At 40.6% G+C, this 20,682-nt stretch overlaps 1 protein-coding gene across 2 annotated transcripts in view; it reads right to left on the bottom strand.

Annotated features, from left to right (window-relative positions):
* Positions 1-4,777: 4,777 nt before the first annotated feature.
* The window catches only part of rab28 (RAB28, member RAS oncogene family), a 28,944-nt gene continuing 13,039 nt past the window's right edge, over positions 4,778-20,682 (bottom strand). The window contains exons 5-8 of one of the 2 annotated variants that reach the window (XM_020624770.1): positions 12,556-12,659; positions 12,375-12,452; positions 9,634-9,735; positions 7,387-7,453 (exon numbers count right to left, since the gene is read on the bottom strand). In XM_020624770.1, coding sequence (XP_020480426.1) covers positions 9,640-9,735; positions 12,375-12,452; positions 12,556-12,659 — 278 coding nt within the window. In that variant the 3' untranslated portion in view covers positions 7,387-7,453; positions 9,634-9,639. Of the gene's footprint in view, positions 7,454-9,633; positions 9,736-12,374; positions 12,453-12,555; positions 12,660-20,682 lie in introns of both variants that reach the window. The other variant, XM_020624771.1, reaches the window with a different exon arrangement.

Raw genomic sequence — 20,682 nt, 5'->3', positions numbered from 1 at the left:
CGCTTTACAGGGATGAGATGATGTGTTTCAGTATGATTCAATACACAGTTATGGGCAACATGATTCAAGTTAATCCAGTACAGTTCAAAAGTTCAAAGATAACAATGTATAATCAGACTAACTTGTGATATGGCCCAGTCCACTACAGCTAGTTTAGGAATAACATTATGTCCTGTGTGCAGTGCAAACAGTCTGCAAGAAGTAACTAGCCATCTCAGTTACTCCTCATAATGTGTGCTGCTTTTGTGATAAAGCTCTGAGTGCCGTGGGAGATCCACCCGTCTGCACACTGGTTTATGGAAGGGGGCAGAAAAAGATCTCTGTGCTGTTTGGTCTCATGGCAGTTTTTGCGGTGTGTGTGTCCTTTTTCATGCCTTTGTGGGATGAGTGCTCATGTTGACTGTGTTGGACATTATTATCTTGCACATCTGACAGGCAAGCTTTGTGTGGTCAGCAGATTTTAAAAAGTATTTTCTCACCCATGACTCTAGTGCAGGTGGGGTCTCTTCTGTCTCTGTAGTATAGCATTGCCTCCTGCTGCTGCCATCTTTAAAGAGTGTAGGTCCCAGGAAACTGTCTTGTATCATAAAGGTGATTGTGCCCCCTTCAGAACAAAGTATGGAACAGACCAGGAGAAACGAGACAAGGAGAAACGAGACAAGGAGAAACGGGAATGGTTGACTGTGTGTGTCTTTTTACTTCTGTTATCGTAATGGCAACAATTAAAAGAAGCTGCTGTAATGAGACATATTGAGACCATGCGATATGTTTTTGGTTTGCAGAGTATCCCTTCTGATACACCTTCAAAAAACTCAAGAACATAAACTGGACATCCTGGGTTGTATTTCATTGTCTCACCGGTTCCTCACTTCATATAAATGTATCTTTCTATTTATTGTTCTTCTTTGAGCTGAGAATATTATCTGACCATGTGAAACCGTTTCAAATCCCTCTGGACACCTTGAGAAATGCACAGTCATCAAGCTCAAAATAAGTTGTTTTTCTTGATTCCTGAAAGGTTGACATTGAGGAGGGTCACTAATGATATGTACCCTGTACATCATGCAGCACACTTTTTTTATGAAGACACCTGGCAGAAATATTTCTATCTCATTTCAACAGATTTTGCCAGTTTGAGTAATCGTCCCTGTAGAGAAAGGAAAGCCTGACGCAGTCACTCATGGATGTCAATAAACGTGGACTTGTACTAATAAAATGTCATCATCATCACACATTGTTTCTCCATAGTTGCCAGTGAGATCTGAACAAGAAACTTATGTTTGAGGCTCCACACTGGATGAATTTTCCAGTTGAATATGGAGTGAAAGTTCCACTTGGTCGCATGTTAAATGGGACATAATTTGAGGTACAGATCAACATGGAATTAGCATACTTCCACAAACCCAGAGGGGATATATCCTCTGTAATTAACAATAATGCTCAATTCATTTTGGCTCTGACCATTTTTTCTCCGCAGAGGCATTTACTTAATCCCAGATTCATTCTTTCCCACTTCAAAAAATGCCACAGTGGAACGTTTACATCCATATTCACACTTTCAGTGTCTCTAAGGCTGCAGCATCTCCTAAGTAGTCCTTTGAAAAGCCTCAAAGTGTCATCTTTAGATAAATGCTATTTTCAGAAAGCTGTAATGAATAGCACTTAAAAAACTGAATGGCTCTTGTATCAGGTTTTATATCCAAGGTATTTTGGGGAACAATGAGAGAGGAATCACAAAGAAAAAAGAGACCAAGTGAAGCAGAGCTGAGTAATGACCATGTAATCTGCCTCTCTCCTTATTTTTTCACTGTGCTTTATGTATATTTATCTTCTAACAGATGCAGTAAGTAGTGACACCCAACTCTGGTCCCACCCAGTAACCATCTCTTTGTTGAAGTATGGCACAGCCTGGATTCAGGCGCTGAAAGGAAGGATAAGTGCTCAGGTGTTGGATTTTTACATGATGATATCATTGTTTCCTTCCAACGGAGCAGATCCTTTATCAAACACATGCTCTATACAGGCCTGCAAGTCAGAAGAGTTCTCAATTATCAGTTCTGAAAAGGCAAAGTTCATTCATCATCTGCTCCTCAGGACAGAAACAGCCGCTAACCTTTCACTATAATGTGCACACATGCAGCCATTCTGCCAGCGCCATAGTATCTCAGTAAGACTGGGCTCGAGTTGTAGGGGATTTCAAACTGCCACAGTTTAAACAGGCCAGGGTGTTAAATCTCAGGACTTTTATGGTAGTGATTGGCAATAGTTTTAAAAAAATACACAGCTCTTATTTCAAAATCATAGCAGGAAATTTCACAGAGGGTCTGTTCTCTCTGCTCTCAAAAAGTAAAATCATTCAAAACACACCCTCTCCTTCCTCACATGTGTTCTTAACACTGACAAAGTCTCGAATGACAGCTGTCATGCTGACAGCAGTGCCGCAAATGTTAGACCTGCTTTCTCCAGACATTAAATATCAGCCGCAAAGCCTTCTGCTGCAGCGATCAGTCTGTGGTTGTAGATCAGGTGCTGAGGGTATTTGTATAAATTTCCATTCTCTCCTCCCTGATTTTAAGTCCCTGAACAGGAATGCATTAAAATACAATATTGCATGAGACCAAACGCGAAACTTCCAGTAGTGCCAATTTTCTTCTTTTTTCCAGCTCAGAATCTAACTGTGACTCCAAATGCAGTTTCACTCTTTAGTGTCAAAAAAACCTAGGAACTATCCCCCTTAAGTTTACTATCACAGAAGTCTAGGACTATCAGCAAATCTTCACATCTGAGAAGCTTTATGATATTTCTTTGTTGGCAAACGTGCTGAATCAAGCACTACTAGTTTTTTCATGACATGGTTAAACACATTTCTTCTGCATTACACTTTTGCCTCTGATGCTTCACCAGCAGCAACATATCTTGTGATTTACTGGTTCAAGATGACTGTTGGAAACATGCTAAGTATATGGATTGTGCTGCGGGATTGGTTTGAGACATCTCTACAGATGTTTTGATGTTTATAGGCCTTGACTTTGGGTCGCCACTGGAATCCATTGTAACTGTTGTGAATACAGCAAGCTACAAACGTTTCAGAGCCGCCCTCCAAGCTTAAAGCACGGAGTATGTGATACTCTCATTGTGTGACGTTTTTTTTAAATGAAGATTTGCATCACTGTGTCAAATCCTTAAACACCACCTGTTGTGTGTTTTGATACTTTAATATTATCACATGCCTTCTTATGAGGCCCCTTGTTTTGTTGTTGCTTTCTCATTTCTCTGTTTTTCTCTGTATCTAAAATATGATACAAGAGCTTTTCAGTGTTGACTGCTATTCATTACAGCCCACTGAAAATAGCATTAATCCATAGCCTCTAAAGCAAGAGAGACTTGGAGTTTTCTGTACCCATGCCTCGTTTTCATATTCTGTGCTTTTACTGGCAGGTCTTCTCACCAGACCAACGGACTATAAATATGACCCCTCTGAATGGCCACATCCTTGCCCCTAAAATAAATCATGTGTCTTTCAGATGGAGCAGACACATGGCATCTACTAGGACAGTCCCATTTGTCTGCATGAGCTGCAGTGTGTAAATGAGACGAGCGGAGTTCTCAGATCACAATCTACTAATACACATACACGCATAAGGACACCCACAGACAGCACAGAAGAGCAATCCTCTGAAGTACCCTGGGAACTAAACACTGCTGGCTCACCTCAGGGCTCTGAATAAATAGATGCCAGCTCTGGCCCAGCGCAGACAGAGAATAGAAGCCAGTGTAGGGACTGGGGAGACTGGAGCTCATCAGAGGGGTTGATTCAGTCCTGCCTATTCCACACTGTGGGTCTGGCACTCTGCACAGGTGGAAAACGGAAGAGGGTGAGTGGGTAATCATGAGGGTGTTGGCTCCACTCTGCCCGCACTAAAAAAGTAAAAGCACAGCCCACAACTATTGCCCTCTTACCAGCTTGTCGTATGTGGTTTTTTTGAGACTGTCATTGCAGAATTTTAGCAATGAGAAACACAGACTGGGAGAAAGAGGAAAGAAAATTTCAAGAAAAGCGGCACTTGTGCCCACTGAATTCAAGTAAACACAGACTGAAAGCTCAGAAGAGGCAACGACCTCCAGAGGGATGAAGTGTTTTGGTTTCATGGTGGAGCAGAACTTATTCTGAGATCACAAAGTAGTGAGCAAATTTAACGTGTCACAGCGGTTAACTAATATCAACAAATACATCGTACAGTTGGTCTGTTTACGTCTGCATCTTAGGTGTGTATACCTAAATGGAGAGTGAGCAAACACCAAAACCAACTAACACACAAAGTGATTCACACAGTGCTACTGAGGAAGCAAAAGGCAAATTCATTTTGATGCAAACTGACAACTATGAGTGCCAGGCATCCCTAGGCATTGTTCAAACTCTGATATTCTTTTCTTCTGTCTTTAGGAGAACTCTGCTGTTGTGAATGTCTAAGCTGGAAATGGGCTGCAGTTGTTATCTTTGCAAAAGCACCTGTCTAAACAGCAGCAAAGCCAAGGGTAAGTCTCGCCTGTCATTGTTGGTGACAGCTCTTGACAAAAATTCAGCAGAGACAGTTCCTAAGACATGCACTCAAGCGAAACAATGCACATGTGCTGGAATGGCCTCAGCTGGGCTGCCTCAAGTCGGCCTTAAGTCTCAGTGTGTTGTTTGTAGCACCTCTGCAAAAGACACACAGGCACGTTGAAAAGATTTTACAGTCTTTATTTTGTCAGTCTCTGTGGTTTTGAATGTGTTTAATCCTTCAAAATATACCACTGGTTTCAGTGACATTGAATCAGCAAAATAGGCTAAACCCTAGACTTTTTAAGTGATTAATTCATACAGCTTACAACCATTTAAAAAGTCGTTTGTATCATCTGTCCAGAATGGATTTAGGGGCTGTTTCAGTGAAGATTTACTGAACAAAGACCAGGTGGCAGATCTCTGGGGTGGTCAAGTTTCAGTCCTTATGCTTAAGTTTCAACACATGTATCCTTAATCTGTAATGCCCTCGTCGGCTATACACCAGTTCCCATCATCTGCTGCTCATATGAGCACCTCCAGGGCCTGTTTCTGTTGGTTTATGTTATCATTGTGGAGTGAAAAATTACAGTGACACCAAGGCCCAAATGTGGTAACAAGTTAACAAAGGCTGAGTAATGAGAAAGGCTGCACACATTAGCAGAGCTCGTATTTTAGTAAAACTATACTGTTCAAACGAACATCATTTGCTAAGTCAGGATATCTGCAGGGTTCCTCAAAATACATTTTAAGACCACACTGAATTAAATTTAGGCCTGCAGCTAACAATTACTTTCATTACTGATTAATATGCTGATTTTTTTTTTAAATCAATCCTTTGTCCACATATTGCCAGAAAATGGATGAAACAGATGGATGGATTAATGACTGGGTTTTTGTGAAAATGGAAACTTGTCCTTTGAGGCAGTGGGCTACTACCTACTATCCCCAGATAAAGGAACAGTCCACTGAAAATCTATCTTTTGAGTATAACTTGAAAACTGGCACTGATAAGTTTGTAGCTTGCTGGAATCAAAACAGTAAATGGCACTTGACTCCATAAAAAGGTACTGAATGGGCCTCTGTGTGCAGAATGGACTCTAGGTATAACATGTCTCTGCCGTTTTCTCTGCAACTGAATACAAAAACATTTGTAATTACTTGCATAAATTAAATCTAAAATGCTTGAATACCTTCTAAGGCCTTTATTGAGGAAACAACCTTCAGTGCTTTTAAAGACTTTTTAAGACCTGCAGATATTTTACTTCATGGGCATAAATCCACAAAGAATATCATAAACAACTGCAACTGAAAAACAGATGCACAAATCATGACTAGCATTTTTATTTAAAAACTCGAAACGGCATCGCTGTATGACATCAACTAAACATTCACTTTAAACCGCACATTCTTACTTTTTGTTTAAGCGTACATTTTGCTTACATGATCAGGATTTACAGGATGTGTTCAGATTTCCAAATCAGTGAAAGGAGCTTTGAAGTGGAATGTACATCACAGTTTACACATATGATGATATTTCAGTCTGTGGACATCACATTAAGTCTCATCATGCCAACATTATCTGTCATGTAGAAACTATATGGGCAAAACTGGTTAAATGTACAAAATTTCATTCATCTCTAACAATACACAAACTGTAAAACAGGCTAAAATGTGGTCAGAATTAAGCTCTATGAAACATTTAATGTGTCACAGCCATTCTTCAATGAAAACATCTGTTCTATAATGGACAGTTGAATAAGGTTGTGTAAAATGTTGCCCAATTTCACTCAGCTTGACAGTCAGGTACTTCATCTAGCTTTATCAACACAGCAGCTCCATTGTCCTCAATCAGAACGGACCAAGGGATGTCAAATCATTTTTAAAATGTAACGCAGAATTAACAAGAAACATCTGGAGAATAGATATAGTATTTGACAGATTCAAATTAACTGGAAATATTTTGAAGAATAAATATAGATGGCAAAACTGAAATATTTGTATGTAAAATAACAGTACACCATCCATGTCACAGGACTCCTAGTGCAAGCCCCAAATTTCCAAATTGATTTATTTCAGTTTTCTACAGCCTTTTAATACCTCTTTGCCCATCTGTTAAACTGATGAGCACCACAGATATAGTTAAAGAATATCTAAATGTGCCAGAGAGCATTTGGGTTCACCTCCCAGTCACTGTCCCAGTAATTCATAGCATGAATCCACTTAGCAGTTGTAGAGACAGAGGTACCTTGAGTAGGTGTTGATGGTGTTGGGTTTAGTACATACCTAATCAATGATTTATCAGTGAAATAAATGCCCCCAATAACAATGGCAGAGAAAGATATATGTGTGTGTGTGTGTGTGTGTGTGTGTGTGTGTGTGTGTATGTATAAAAATATGTTAAATTATCAGACTGACTGGTCACAGCAGTTGCCTTTCTCCTTTAACCAACCAGGTAATACAAGGTGATACATAAATCAAGTAATCGCTTTTTATAATGTATTTTTTTAATATATACAGTATATATGTTTAAGGTAAATCATAGAAATAAAATTATAGCTGCTTGTAAACTTGGAAAAACTGAGGTCTCATTTCCTCTTTGGTAAACCACCCAAGAAATCGTTCCTGCCAAATATCTGAACTACAAGCCAGGGTCTCTAAACCACACAGTCTGTTCTTCATCGCACCCCTACAGCTGGCACACACAAATACAGAGAACGCACTCTGAACACATCTCATCCAGTCACCCCAAAATCCTGAAAGAGAAATACTGACTGAAGACAACTATACAGCTTTCAGTGTGTGTGGGTGTTGGAGGAATCACTGCACCACACACATGGAGCTGCGAGGGGGGTTGACTGTCCTGGCCACAGTGTCCTGACTGTAGTTCACAATGTCTGCTTTCACAACACGCTGAAAAGATGCAAACACAGACACAAACATAATTAAAATGCTGCCACAACAATATGAACACAGTCATCATAGAGTGACATGCAAAATAACTGAATAAAAAAACAAAAAGGCTTCAGTGACCTTCACTGAGGTTACAGATATATTTGACAGCTTTACAAAGGGTTCTAGAGAGTGAGGATATATTATGAGGTTAACAGTTCATTACAATAAGATAAAGCCAAACCTACTCCAAACTAAAACCTAAGTAATAATCACTGTCAAAAAAACAAACCCACTTTAAAGAAAGACGTCTTTGGGAATGCAATTGTTTGCTTTTTGGTTTGGTGAGAGTTAGATGAGAGGAGTGATATACAGTATGTCATGTCTGTACAGTAAATATGAAGGCACAGCCACCAGCTAGTTAGACTAACTTTGCATAACAGTCGATACAAACAGGCATGTTGTGACTATTTGTCCACTGTACCATCTAGCAAGGTAACGTTGTTTACCTTGATGATGTGTTGGAGGTGTGCTAGTCATAAACCAAAAGCAGGAGCAGCTGTTACCATTGATACTATTCCTCCCTGCAATATTTAAAAGTGATCCTCTGATCAGAATATAACCATGTGTGTCTGTTTCTGTCTGTTTTTATTGAAAAATGGTACCGCTAATGAAGCTCTGCTTACTTTGTGACAAACATATTGCATTTCTTAGAACTTCTTCACAATGAAAGCATCCTACAGTTCAACAGACAGCTTTTATTGTGAACAGCAACAGTTATAAATAATCTGTTTACATTAGAAGTACCTAAGGTGGTGGTGCCACAGTATCAGGCTACCAGTCAAAGCTGTCAAATCATACATAAATCATGCACTTTATATAAATAACTTTAGTTATAAGGTTTTCAGAAAAATTACTGCTTGTACTCAAATCAGTGTGATAATATCTACCTAAAATGACAGAAATCTCCTTTGTACTTTGGCTCACGCCTCATCCGCTAACACTGGGTTTAGGAACTGTACTGCCACCAGCCACCGGGGGTGATCAAACTGGCTTCACTTCTGGGAGCTGTCACATCCTAGATCTTTATCTACAGTCTATTAAAGCCACAGTATAGAAAGAGTACAGTCAGTTGCTCTTTTAAAGGGAGTAATTTGATGGATAACTTCTTGGCTGGGTGCACCAACGTGTCATTACTGTGACTTTGTCAGGCAAATAGCGCAGACTGCAGCAAATATTTATGCTAAGCTAACTATCTCCTGGCTGTGGCTTCTATTTAACAGACAGATATGAGAACAGTGTAACTCTCCCCAAGAAAGCTTGTTTCCAAAAGCTCTGCCTCTTTTTACATTGCTCAGAATCTAGTTGAGAGGTAGCGGTAAGTCACACTGGAGTCTTAACTGTTTCCATCCTGAAGGTTTTTCTCGCCTCAACCAACTCACTGAAAAACACAAAGCTTGGATTCCTAAAATGGCTTAGCACAATACAGTCAACTCTGTATAAGCCCCTTTCAGACATGCACACCTAGCCAGAAATGTGCATTCTATTTTATGTCTAGGCACCATGTCTTAACAAAGCCCCACGTCATGTAGTTACCTGCAACTTTACCTTGTCTGACCTAGGCAAACATCCGGCCACGTTCTCACTGGCTACATGTGTGAAGTAGTGAAACTCCCAGTGAGGGCACACGAACCCGCTCCCTCTCTTCATTCGCTCTCTAGCTCACTTGACCGCCACTGAAATTTGGGCACAAATATGAAAAGAACTGGTACAGCAATGTGAGCTAATGCCGAATGGCTGAAAATTGGCCCGACATGGAAATCAAAGACCTGCTCATCCTCCATGCAGAGTAAGAAATTACTGACAAGATAAATACTAAATGGAGTGTGATGGTAGGTATCGTGTGAAGATTATGGCTGAACCTGTCTGGGTCCTACTGTGGTTGAACAAAGCCTTTCTTTAAATTTCACATGCAGCAGCTCTATACAGTAAGTGCCAGAAAAGCAACTGCTACATGTAGCCTGCAAATTCACAGCTACCATGTCTGAGAGGGGCTTGTATAATAACATTACAACAGCGAGGGTGGGAGTAGGATAGGTTTCTCTACTTTTTCCACAGCTCTAATCTAAATCACCACTTTCTACTCTAACAGATATAAAACACATCTACTGAAATACATCTATGTAATTGTGGAGACATACTTCCAACTATTGAACAGAACATATTTTGCTTTGCTGGTTGTTCTCTTGTCTAAATGGGCCTTCATCCTGTGGGTAGTCCACCAGCTCTGCCTTCACGATCCTCTGAGCAGGTTCGACACATATCAGTGGACAGATGGAGGAAAGCAAAGGGACAAACAAAGAAAAAAGACAGATGTGGTAGAGGATGATAAGACTGAGAAGAATGGAGACCAAGATGAAATCGAGACAGGCTCATTGAGTGTGAGAGATGAGAAGAAATGTAAACAGCAGACAAAAATGGAAGCTTCACAGCAATGTAAAAATTAAGCAACAATCTGTGCCTCACAAAAAACACAAAGTGCTTTAGGCTTGAGAAAACACTGTAAATCAAGGTTTTCCACTAATGACTATTTTCATGATCAATAGCCTGTTCTGTTACAACTAATTGATTATCAATTGTTTGGCAAATCATTTGTATTGTTTTCAATGTAATACAGGACTCGGATGATTTACAAATCACTATTTTCAGTTTGAATTTTGATTTTACATACGTCCCAACTTTTCCTGATTTGGGGTTTGGTTTATAATAGGGGATTATATTTTTTGTTGCCAAACCATGCAGCATTTGTCACCCACTTTTTCTGACCAAGGTGTGATGTCTAAAACTGTGGAAATGTTTATTTTTAAGTTATATGTAACCTAGAGCTACAACTTTCTGTTAGGGCAACAGTAGAATTTTGGTCTGCGGAAGAAAGATTAGCCCTCATTTGATCTTAATGGTGCAACAGACTGCTGAACTCTGCCGCACTGCCACCCAGGCTACTGACCACATGGCTAACTACCAGACCCTGGTGCGTGGTCTGATTAACGAGCTGACGAAGCCTGGTGTCAGAGTCAGTGAGTGATCCGTGGCCTCGCTATCTGATCCAACAGACAGAGGACCATGACGGAGAGGGCTGCCATGCAGATATAATACTGTCAGGGGTTATGACCCCCATGTTCAGCTCCCTAAACCTGACAGATGATAATGAGGCCTTTCTGGCCCCACGGCGAGACCAAGAGCCACGGCCTGCTCAAAACCTCATCTCTGTATCCATGACTCATTCCTTCCACAACATAAAACTATATTGTCTTTCTGCCGATTGTATCAAATTTTATAGTGTTTTTAGGTAGAAAACTGACAGATCTAAAATAGAGTTCTGTATACCATACTAACTGATCAAACAGATGTTTAATCTGCAACTAAATTTGAGAATCGTGCTGCTTTACTGTGTTTTTCATAATTTTAAACCGAATATCTGCTGCGAAAACACTTGAAAATATCACTGTTGATCTGGAAATGTGAGGGTTTTTTTTAAAAAACTATCTTCTGACATTTTATAAACCAAACGACTGATTAAAAAAAAAAAAAATCTATAACAGAATTAATACTTGGTTGTAGTTGCAGACCAAACCAATAGACATTCAAATTTGTTAAAATGTCCTTATTTAAGGTTAGAACCCTGTCATACTTTTGAGGTTTCATTAAACATGTATTTTTTGTGGAAACAGTGTTGATACAAATCTATTGATGAGGATAGGAAAGTAATTAAGCCTCTTCCACAATCATGAGAATAACATGACAGTTGATCACATATTACAAATGTATAGGATGTTGTACGCTAGTGTATTGTATGCTAATAATGTAATACATTATTATTTGTATTATCTCATATATTAGCTGTATTACATGAGGTATCAGATGTGTTGTGGTGTCCGTTAGATACTTTGACTGGTGCATAATAAACGTTTTCTTCCATTCTTCAGTAAGAGCCATGGCCCTCAGTTTATCTTACTGTGATAACAGTAGTAAACTGCACAAGATTTTATCTACATACAAATTATGAAAAACACAATGTTGTGTTTGTCTACTGGTCTCAACCTTTCTTCTTGAAGAACAAATTGGATCAAACCACTCGCCCTGCTTGATAAGCCTGGATTAGACCACTTTGCTTTATTGACAGCGCTATCACATGGAGGGGAAGAACAGCTTCATTAGTCAATGATCACTTTTAGTTTGTCACCAGCAGTGCTGGTGATGGGAGAAGGGCTTGAGAATTTGGCCAGTCCTTCCCCTACATGCTCTCCCTTCTCTGTTGGTCCTGACCTTTCCGTAGCCCCCAGGCTCATCAACCACTTCCCAGCCAATGTGGCTCCAACTGGTCATATCAGACACAGGATTAATGCTTGTGGGGGAGGTGACCTTGTAAATCCTGCAGCAGGGCACCTTGGTCTGGCTGGCAAGCTGAGACAGTTTTGGCCCAAAACGGTGGGAGATAAACCAAATAAATCAGACAGCCAACCCTAACCTCCTCACCCCTCGGACTGCATACCTTTAACCTCTGACTTCATGCGTTAATGTGGTCAGTGTGGGTCTATTTACAGATGGGCAGCATCACTGGCAGGTAAACCATCACAGGGGGCAGACGTAACAAACTCCTATTTACACAGAAAGGTCCCTTACAGTGTGTGGTGACCTCCACTGACCTAACACACTCACTGCGACCTCCATTAAGTTCAGGTATAATGTTACAAATAACGCTAGGTGAGAGGAACCCAATAAAATCATCAGCTAGTTTCACAGTTTTATTAAGCCATTATAAATTTAAAAACTGATCTGTTCCCAGTTAGGAGAAAATAAGCTGTTTATAATGCGGCATTAAAGGCAACTGCATAAAAATACTTAAATTTGTGAGAAAGACCATGATCACATTATGAGTCACCTGGGACTGCTCTATTTCTGCTTTGTTTAGCTTTACACCAAGAATCTCAGCAGCCACTCTCTGGAAACAAAGGTACACCTGTGGAGAGCAATGAAAACAAAAGTAGGACAAGGTATTAGTATCAGAGTCACTCTGTACTCCATATTTGTTATTGTAGCTTACTGAATCAGCTGGTACTGACCGAGTCTCCTGTCTTGGCTGAGACAAACTGACTGATAAGGCTGTTCTCTTGGCAGAAGCGCTGGTGTTTGTCAGCCTTCACTGTCCTCATGTGCTCCATGTCGACTGTGGATGAAACGCAATGTAACATGTAACTTACAAAGGATTTAAATGGCGGTCACATAGCAGAGTAAACAGAAAAGATAACTGTTTAGAATTGAGTTAAGATGGAAGGGGGTCTGTCTAGTGTACAGGGATGGTGCACACAAGGGTGCTTGAAAACAAAGTGTAATTCAGTTGTTATCTTGCTTTCAAACCAAGCTGCAGTGGCCAATGATTATACTTTTAATTTATGGAGGCAGTCATTTCAGGGGGTTTGAGAGTGGAAATGTGAGCTCAGTAGGCCACAGTTTTCAATACCAGCTGCTATTAAAGCTTGGCGTGACACACTTCTTGGTGTAAGCCTAGTACAGTTGCACCTCACAACCATGAACCTGTATTTGACCCGAAACAGACAAACCAGCCCAGCTGTGGAGAAATATTTAAGAAACAGTACACGGATGACCAAAGTCTTCAGGCTACGCTCAAAGTGAGAGCGTGGATAGAGAAATGTGTTTGACTTATGAGTGTGCTGGCCTTTAAGGTGGGCACACAGGCTCAAGAACTCAGACTGTCAGCTTCATACTGATTTACTGTCAGCACACAATGACAGCGCCTTCCTTGTTGGCTATTGTAATCACACCCTGTGCATTTGACTCCTGTGCAGCGATTCCGGGTGCTTTGCTTCTTTTTCCTGACTATGGGGTCATGCTGGGGTCAATAAGGAAGGTCACCTGGGGGTCTTGTTGCTGAAAGCAAAAGCTTCGCTCTTTATTTCTGGCTTTGTACGGAAAGGCAGCCACACCCGGTATCTGGTGCATACATGTCTATGTTAGCTGGAGGAGGTTAGGCTACTGTACGGTGTTGCATTTCTCTTGTCCCCCCGAGTTTTGCTCTTTGTGTGAGGTTTCAAGTTGTCAAGGATTTACCCCGTTCTCATGGCCTGTAGTGTGTGTGTGTGTGTGTGTGTGTGTGTGTGTGTGTGTGAGAGAGAGAGAGAGAGGGAGGGAGGGGGATAAAGCCACAAGCAGAGAAAGAGAGAGCAGATACTGTACATAGAGAGGAAGAAATGTAAACACTGCACTAATCTAGTGGTATTAATACCTCAGTAAGTCACATGACCCAAAAATGTTAAAGGCCAATCCACAGAAAAGACATTTTGAAAGAATCATTTTAGACTAAAACGAATATCATCATCATCATAAGTGACATATAAACACAAACCTTTCTGGGCAGGGGCAGACACTTTTACAACTACTCAATGTCCAGGGCAGACTGTCATGTCTCCGCGTGTACATAAACACAGCTGTCTCATAGGCGTCAGCAGGTTATTAATTCCAGTCATTAACAGCAGAGGTACCCACCATGCTACTAGGAGTAAACACTGTTAATCCTTTGGATCCTGCACACTTGGGGAAAGTTTATCAATCATGGGTCACAGTCAGATTAGCCAACATTAACATAGTGGCTCAGGAGCTGATGAAGGCACATTATATTACATTATAAGTGATAAAAGTGCACAATAGAGTGAGGTTTTGAATCCTGCTTGTGGGCACAGTGTCAGAACTAGGCAGCAAAAAAAAAATAAAACGGTAAAATAAAAAAAAAAAAAACGGTAAAAAAAAAAAAAAAAAAAAAAGCAGGCACATCTGTCAGTCATCTTCAGATTCTATGTTAAAGGGAAGAAAATTATAGATTCTAATTAGAGCTGAAATAACCAGTTAGTTAATTGATTAGGTGATTGACATACAATTAATTGCCACCTATTTTGATTATCTGTTCATTGTTTCAGCACATTTTCAAAAATACTAAATATTCAGTTCAGTTTCTCAAATGTGAGAATTTGCTCCTTTTCTTTGTTGTATATTATTTTAAATCGGATATCTTGAGGGTGCCTTTTACATTTTGTGACAATCAGCAGAAATATCAATAATGAAAATAATCAATAGCTGCAGCCCAAATTCTATAATAATAAGGTTTAAAGCTCAGACCGAAAAAAGCAGTTGACAACATAGTCTTAAGAGAAGGTCCATCTAGACTTTTTGATCAAATCAGATGGACTTGGACCAGTTGTTGTGGAACTCTAGACTGAGAACCTTACCCCTAGAGTGCCAATATCTTTTTTCATCTATAATTTAGTAAAAAGTGTGCAAACTCTGCTGAGGACGATCATCTGGTATGACTGCAAGTTTCAGCTACTAAATGTACATTGTTGTGACATTATTTTGTCAACCACTATGCATAAAAGGACAGGTCTGTCAGTGGGCCTACAGGACATTCTCACACAGGAGTTTTGCAGCATGTGGCATCTGTCTGTGTAGAGTGAATACAAGACTAATCCCACAGTTTTAGTGTTTTGCTCCATTTTTCTCCCTAATGTACTCATTTCTACTTATCAGGTCAAAACAATCTTCCTCCGATGATCTGGTTTCCCTCCATTGACTGCAAACACGAAATAAACTGTTTAGGCCTTTGAGTGCATAAAGACAGTCGAGGGGATCATCATTCACCATGAGCGATGGCCCTCCATCGCTCTGGTCACCGTCAGTGTTTATTTAAAAGCTCTGCTTGTCGTTGCGGTGAATCACAAGACAGCAGGGGAAGGGAGATTAATATCTGGTGGATAAATTAGGCTTTTACCGTAAATAATCCATTTGTTATTGTGGTGACCTATTACATAAATGGGAACACAACCAAATGAGAAGAAAATATGAATGTTCCTCTCCACAAGTTAGTGCCTGTGGGGATGTCAGCTTAGCTCCTTCATGGAAAGAATCCTCTCACTGGCAGACCTGATTATGCTGAAACCAGACAGACTTGGAGAGGCTTTATGTCACTAAAAACTTGAAATTAGTAAGGAGCTTGGATTTTGGTTGGCCTGATCTGTCTGGAGCATGCTTTCAAACCAAAACCCTTGCTATTTTACCTACCCTGAAAAAAGATGCACCAACTACCAAGGACTGAAAAAACATAATAAATTAACATTATCTTTACTGGACAAAGTAACTTACACACAAGTATCCTGGTTATGATCATTTGTTTGGAGTGTCCCAATTATGTTCTGCGGATGTAACATGCTACAACATATTCTGGTTTCAGAAACCTGGAAAGGCCTTATTCTGATTTTGAAAAATCTGTATGTAAGGGAAGAGAGAAAGGGAAGAAATAATACCTTTTTTGAAAGTTACCTCCCAAAACACACATCCAAAGCAGGCGGAGGGCAGTGGAAACGAATGCAGAACCTGTGACAAATGTCACACGATTCGACGTTTCGGTGGGTTCCTACCATGGAAAACCCCTATTTGTCTGGTATTATTAGCATCAGTGGCTAATGCAAGCTCATACTAGCTATATGCAGGCATTATATATTGCTATATAGAGTTTAGATATTGAAATGACATTACAGAGTCAGTTTGTTGGCTTTACAACAGACCTTAGTAGACCTATTTCATTACTTTTTCTAAACAAGAAAAAGTGACAATTGTAGGATAATGCTAATGCTAAAATATAGTCTAACATTAGCACAGAAAAGACAGCAAAATGTTCATAAGGGCAATATTTACTTGACGTTTGCTAACATTAGCTGCCATAAGTTACTGGTTTTATTGATAAATACAAAGTTTCATGATTTATGTTATTTCTTCTTTAAGAAGTTACACATTCTCGTTTTAAAGGGAGAAAATCCATGCCAGAACCAAAATGCTGTTGACAGTGAACTTAGCATTTTCATGTAATTTTGTTATATTTACTGATGCAGTAACTGGACAAATGTGGATAACAGACTTCACATGTTTCCAAGGCAAAGCAGTAAGCTAATAGTTTGGTTGGTTGGTGGAGTTGGTGAAACCCTAGACTGCATGGTGTGATCCTCAGCGGGCTTTTTAAAACCATGCTGTGATAACAGAGACCTGCTTACTGTTCTACTGAGTCAGCTGCTGGGGACCAATTGGAACAGTTTACCCAGCAGGCAACAGCCAGAGAATAACCTTGATGTCACATAGTTAATTGTCGGCAGCCTCATTTTAAACTAAACAGCAGTTGGTGCAGTGGGGAGTGTGAGGACTGAGGGAGGAATGTGTGAACTGTGTGTGGTAGTAATGGTCAGGCGTGTGTGTTGTCGGAGACTCGGGGCTCTGAGGGGTCATATCCCATTAAGTGAAAGTTACAGGGTTGAGCCTAATCAATCCCAGGGGAGAACCTATCACTTCCAGCATTACCTCACACTGTGCCGTTAAGATCCTATAAAGAGGGTTTGCTTCTGTTTCCCCTCAATGACAACCATGAACCAATTCAGACTGCATAATGATGGTGAGTATTATCAAACCAAGTCCAACTCCTAATGAAATGGCTCACAACTTTCTGAGCAAATTGTTCACTGTGCACCACTAAGTTCAAAATCCCAGAACTATTCTGCAGCTCTGACTTTCAATCGGGTTTTTGTGAGATTCTGCTGCTACACTCTGCTTTACCGTTTAAATAACATAAGGACAGTGTCACCGGTGACACTGTCCTTATGTTCTGCTTTTCTGAAGCAGAAAAAAGGGCTCATACATTTTAAATAATCCTGGTTACTCATAGGCATAAATTACTAATTACTAATTGTTGGAGCTTAAAAAAAAATCTGCGTGTTTTACTGATGGGGCAATGGATCCAAACACCCCAAACAAGCTATCCAAACCCAACGCTAACTGGCAGCACACTAGCACCACCTTTGTATTTCCCCTGAGCTTAAAGCACTAACATGTGTCCTGATGTCTGTGCTGGTAAAGCACAAGATGCTACAAAAAAATTAGTTGATGGACACATGGGACACTTTATCACCCAAGTTAATATTAAACTGCAGGAGTCTGAAAAGCAGCAGGTCTGATAGCGAACAAGTAAAATTAACTTCAAATGACTTTATTTACTGTTAAATTTACAGGGAGACCTTGACAAACTTAAAGTCTGTAAAAGTATAATGAATCATTCTGTGTGTCAGACTGAATCAGACATTAATTTGCCTTTCACAGCAAAAGTGGGCAATAAAAAAAATGACAAGTGGAATTTATGTGAAGCATTAAATGATTGGGTCCAACTGATTTACATGACTTCGAGAGGCCTCATGAAACTGAAGGTTTTGAATTATCAAGGGTATGACTGGTCTCTGCTTGTATTAAAAATATGGAAAACAATGTAAATGCAAGTATTTTTCACTTGTTTTTTTCAAAAGCAACTATGCAAACAGTACTCTTGCACATTTCATTAAGCCTTAACAGTGTAGATATTTACAGTTTACAGTAGGCATGTTATTTTTCTGACAGTATTTAATGCAAAAGTGCCTAAAACTGAAAATTACTGTAGTATTACTTTGGCTTTAACAGTCCCAGTAGAGGAAAATTGCAGCAGCAGTATAGTTTCACAATATTGAAGTGATCTTTAGCCAGTTGTGTACTGCTGTTAATGTCTCTGTAGAAGTAGATCTAAACGTGCAGTGGAATAATTAGAAATAATAATCAGGATATTAAACTTTGAAGGGAAGTTAATATTTTCATGACTTTTCTGAGTGAGTACAGACAGATGGAGTGCTGTTTGTAGATGCATGTTGTTAACGTGAGCGGGGCCCATGCAGGAGTGCTCAGGGGAATCCTGACAGAGACAGAGAACTCTTTGTGCGGCGGCGCCCCTGCCCCGGTGGCCTAAAACTGGCTGGGACTGTCAGGGGACTCGCTTTCCACTAGGTCAGAAGTGTCCTGTCGACAGCTCATTGATCACAGCTCATCTTCTCATATGATCATTCTTCATGAAATGACACACGTGCACACATGCATGCATTCATAATTTAAAACATAATTACATACTCACCAGTGGCTAGTTAAGGTAGAGAGTACAGGCAAAGAGAGCTAGAGTGCTAGGCTGTCACTGCTGCCGTGAAACATGGGGCTGAGGGGCCTTGAATGCTGGGTTAACGGGCTCCGAGGACTCATGAAAAGTGAACAAAAGCCCCAGTTCTGAGCCGACCACACAAGGCGCTGCCCGGTGTTTCACTGGCCATGTCCTCCAAGCTCTCCTGCCGCTGTTAAACTAAGTGGACTTTTACGGGTGAGCAATAATGCACATCTCTGTGAGCCAGCAGCGCAACTATGAGCTATAATCATTGTACAGAGCAGAGGGGAGACTTCAGAATTGTGTTGCAACAATGTAAGTCTAATCATAATTACAGTATAGTCTTCCTATGAGCAATGATGCATTGGACTGGCCCATATATTCAACAACACCCTCAGCAGTGAAGTGTAATATGGATAAAGTGTTCTTCTTGTCACTGGCTGAGCAAACATCGACCAGCTTAAAATCCTGAAGCAGAAGCAAAGTCAGAGATGTAATATTTCACCCCACATAAAGGTAGATTTAGCAAAAAAGGCGGGGAAAAACTAGTTGATATTTGGCATACATCTATAATATATGCCTGTGGATCCAGATCAGTCGGTTATTTACCCAACTTGTGTCAGCAAGGGCTCCTTCCAGGAATTCCTCCGTATCAATGTTGTGGAGCAGCAGAGAAATAAAGTACAGCCTGAGTGTGATGAGGGTTCCAGGCTGCACTCAGGTCAGGTGGCTAAGCTGTGCTGTGCAACTCAAATGGCCCATGACTTACCACACAAGAAGGTATTCGAAGACTGATCATCTACTGCATGTGCAACAATATTTTCTTTATGGAGAGCTAAAATGAATGAGGACTTTCCATGTTTCAGCAGGCATGAGATTTGAGAGAGGTGAGCATAGGGACCAGAGTTGGGTCAAACGGTTGTTGCAATTAAATCTTAGCATTTTGTTCATTTAGTAAATAGCACCACACTGGCACTTGTTGCATTGCCCTGTAAGGTAAAGACCACCTTAGTGGGCTTAAATAAACCTTTGGAAGTATTTCTAATCACTGCTGGACATGTCTCAACAGCTGCAGTTCTGATTTTACACTGACTTATCAGCTGCAGTGTAATTCAGCTGTAATTTTTCATTCATCCTTCTGTATCCTTGGTGTAACCTGAATCTGTTTCCCATCTTTTCCAGGCTTACAGAAAGACAGCAGGCTACTGTCACTGCGTTTACCAAGACAATTTGATGCACACATTTAGGCTGACCCTTTACCTTCAATCAGATGTGAAAAGAAACAGGAAACACTGGATTTGCTGTAAACTCTTAAACATTCCAAATTTTTACCCAACCATGCACCATGCCTTACTAGGTCAATAAACTGTATATTCAATGTTTTACAGTGTCAAACCTGTGGTCGTGCTACCCACAGTGCACACACACACACACACACACTGCTGACGTGTTCATCTCCTGTATCTGGGGAGGGGTGAGGGTGCTGGGATAAGAGTACTGGGCTTTTGTCCCACCACATGTCCATTGTGGCTAAACCTTTCCCTTGGGGGCAATTAGGACCTTTTAGTTTGTTGTAAGAGGACCTAAGTATGGGTGGGTTGAGCCAGGAAAAACATTTTTGAGCTAAACCAAAAACAGAAGCGTATTGAGCTCCTTTGCGCCCCTGCACTACTGAGCATCTCTCTATTAAGAAATGTGGCCTACACTGAACAGACAGAAACTGTGGCAGCTTTACGGGGCAGGGAGGTGACGGAGGTGAGAGAGTTGGGGAGGCAAGAAAGCTTCAGTTCCACCCGAGGCCTTGCCAAGAGGACAAACATTTCAAGACCAACAATGTTGGTGGCAAGGACATGCTTCATAAGAATCAAGAGTTAGGGGAGATCCATGTTTCGCTTTGACTTTCACATGGCTGGATGGAAAACTGGGGAGTGAAGTGCGATGGGTAACGGTATGTGCTAAGACCTGCCCTAGTGTGCAGAAAGCAAATACACGCATGCTGTTTAACACAACAGGGACACAGAGCCAATGAAAAGACATTACTGTAAGTAAAGGCAGCTTCAGCAGAAGAGTTAAGAGTAGACCTAAGTGTGTGACTGAAAGAGTACTGTTTGCACAAGGATGAAAGTGAATGCACACGTGTGTTTGAGTGATGGTGTAAGATAGGAACTTGGAGAAGAAAGAATAGGGA

Source organism: Monopterus albus, unplaced genomic scaffold (genome assembly GCF_001952655.1).
Source record: "Monopterus albus unplaced genomic scaffold, M_albus_1.0 scaffold337.1, whole genome shotgun sequence".
Lineage (NCBI taxonomy): Eukaryota > Metazoa > Chordata > Actinopteri > Synbranchiformes > Synbranchidae > Monopterus > Monopterus albus.
This window is presented reverse-complemented; position numbering and strand designations above follow the sequence as displayed.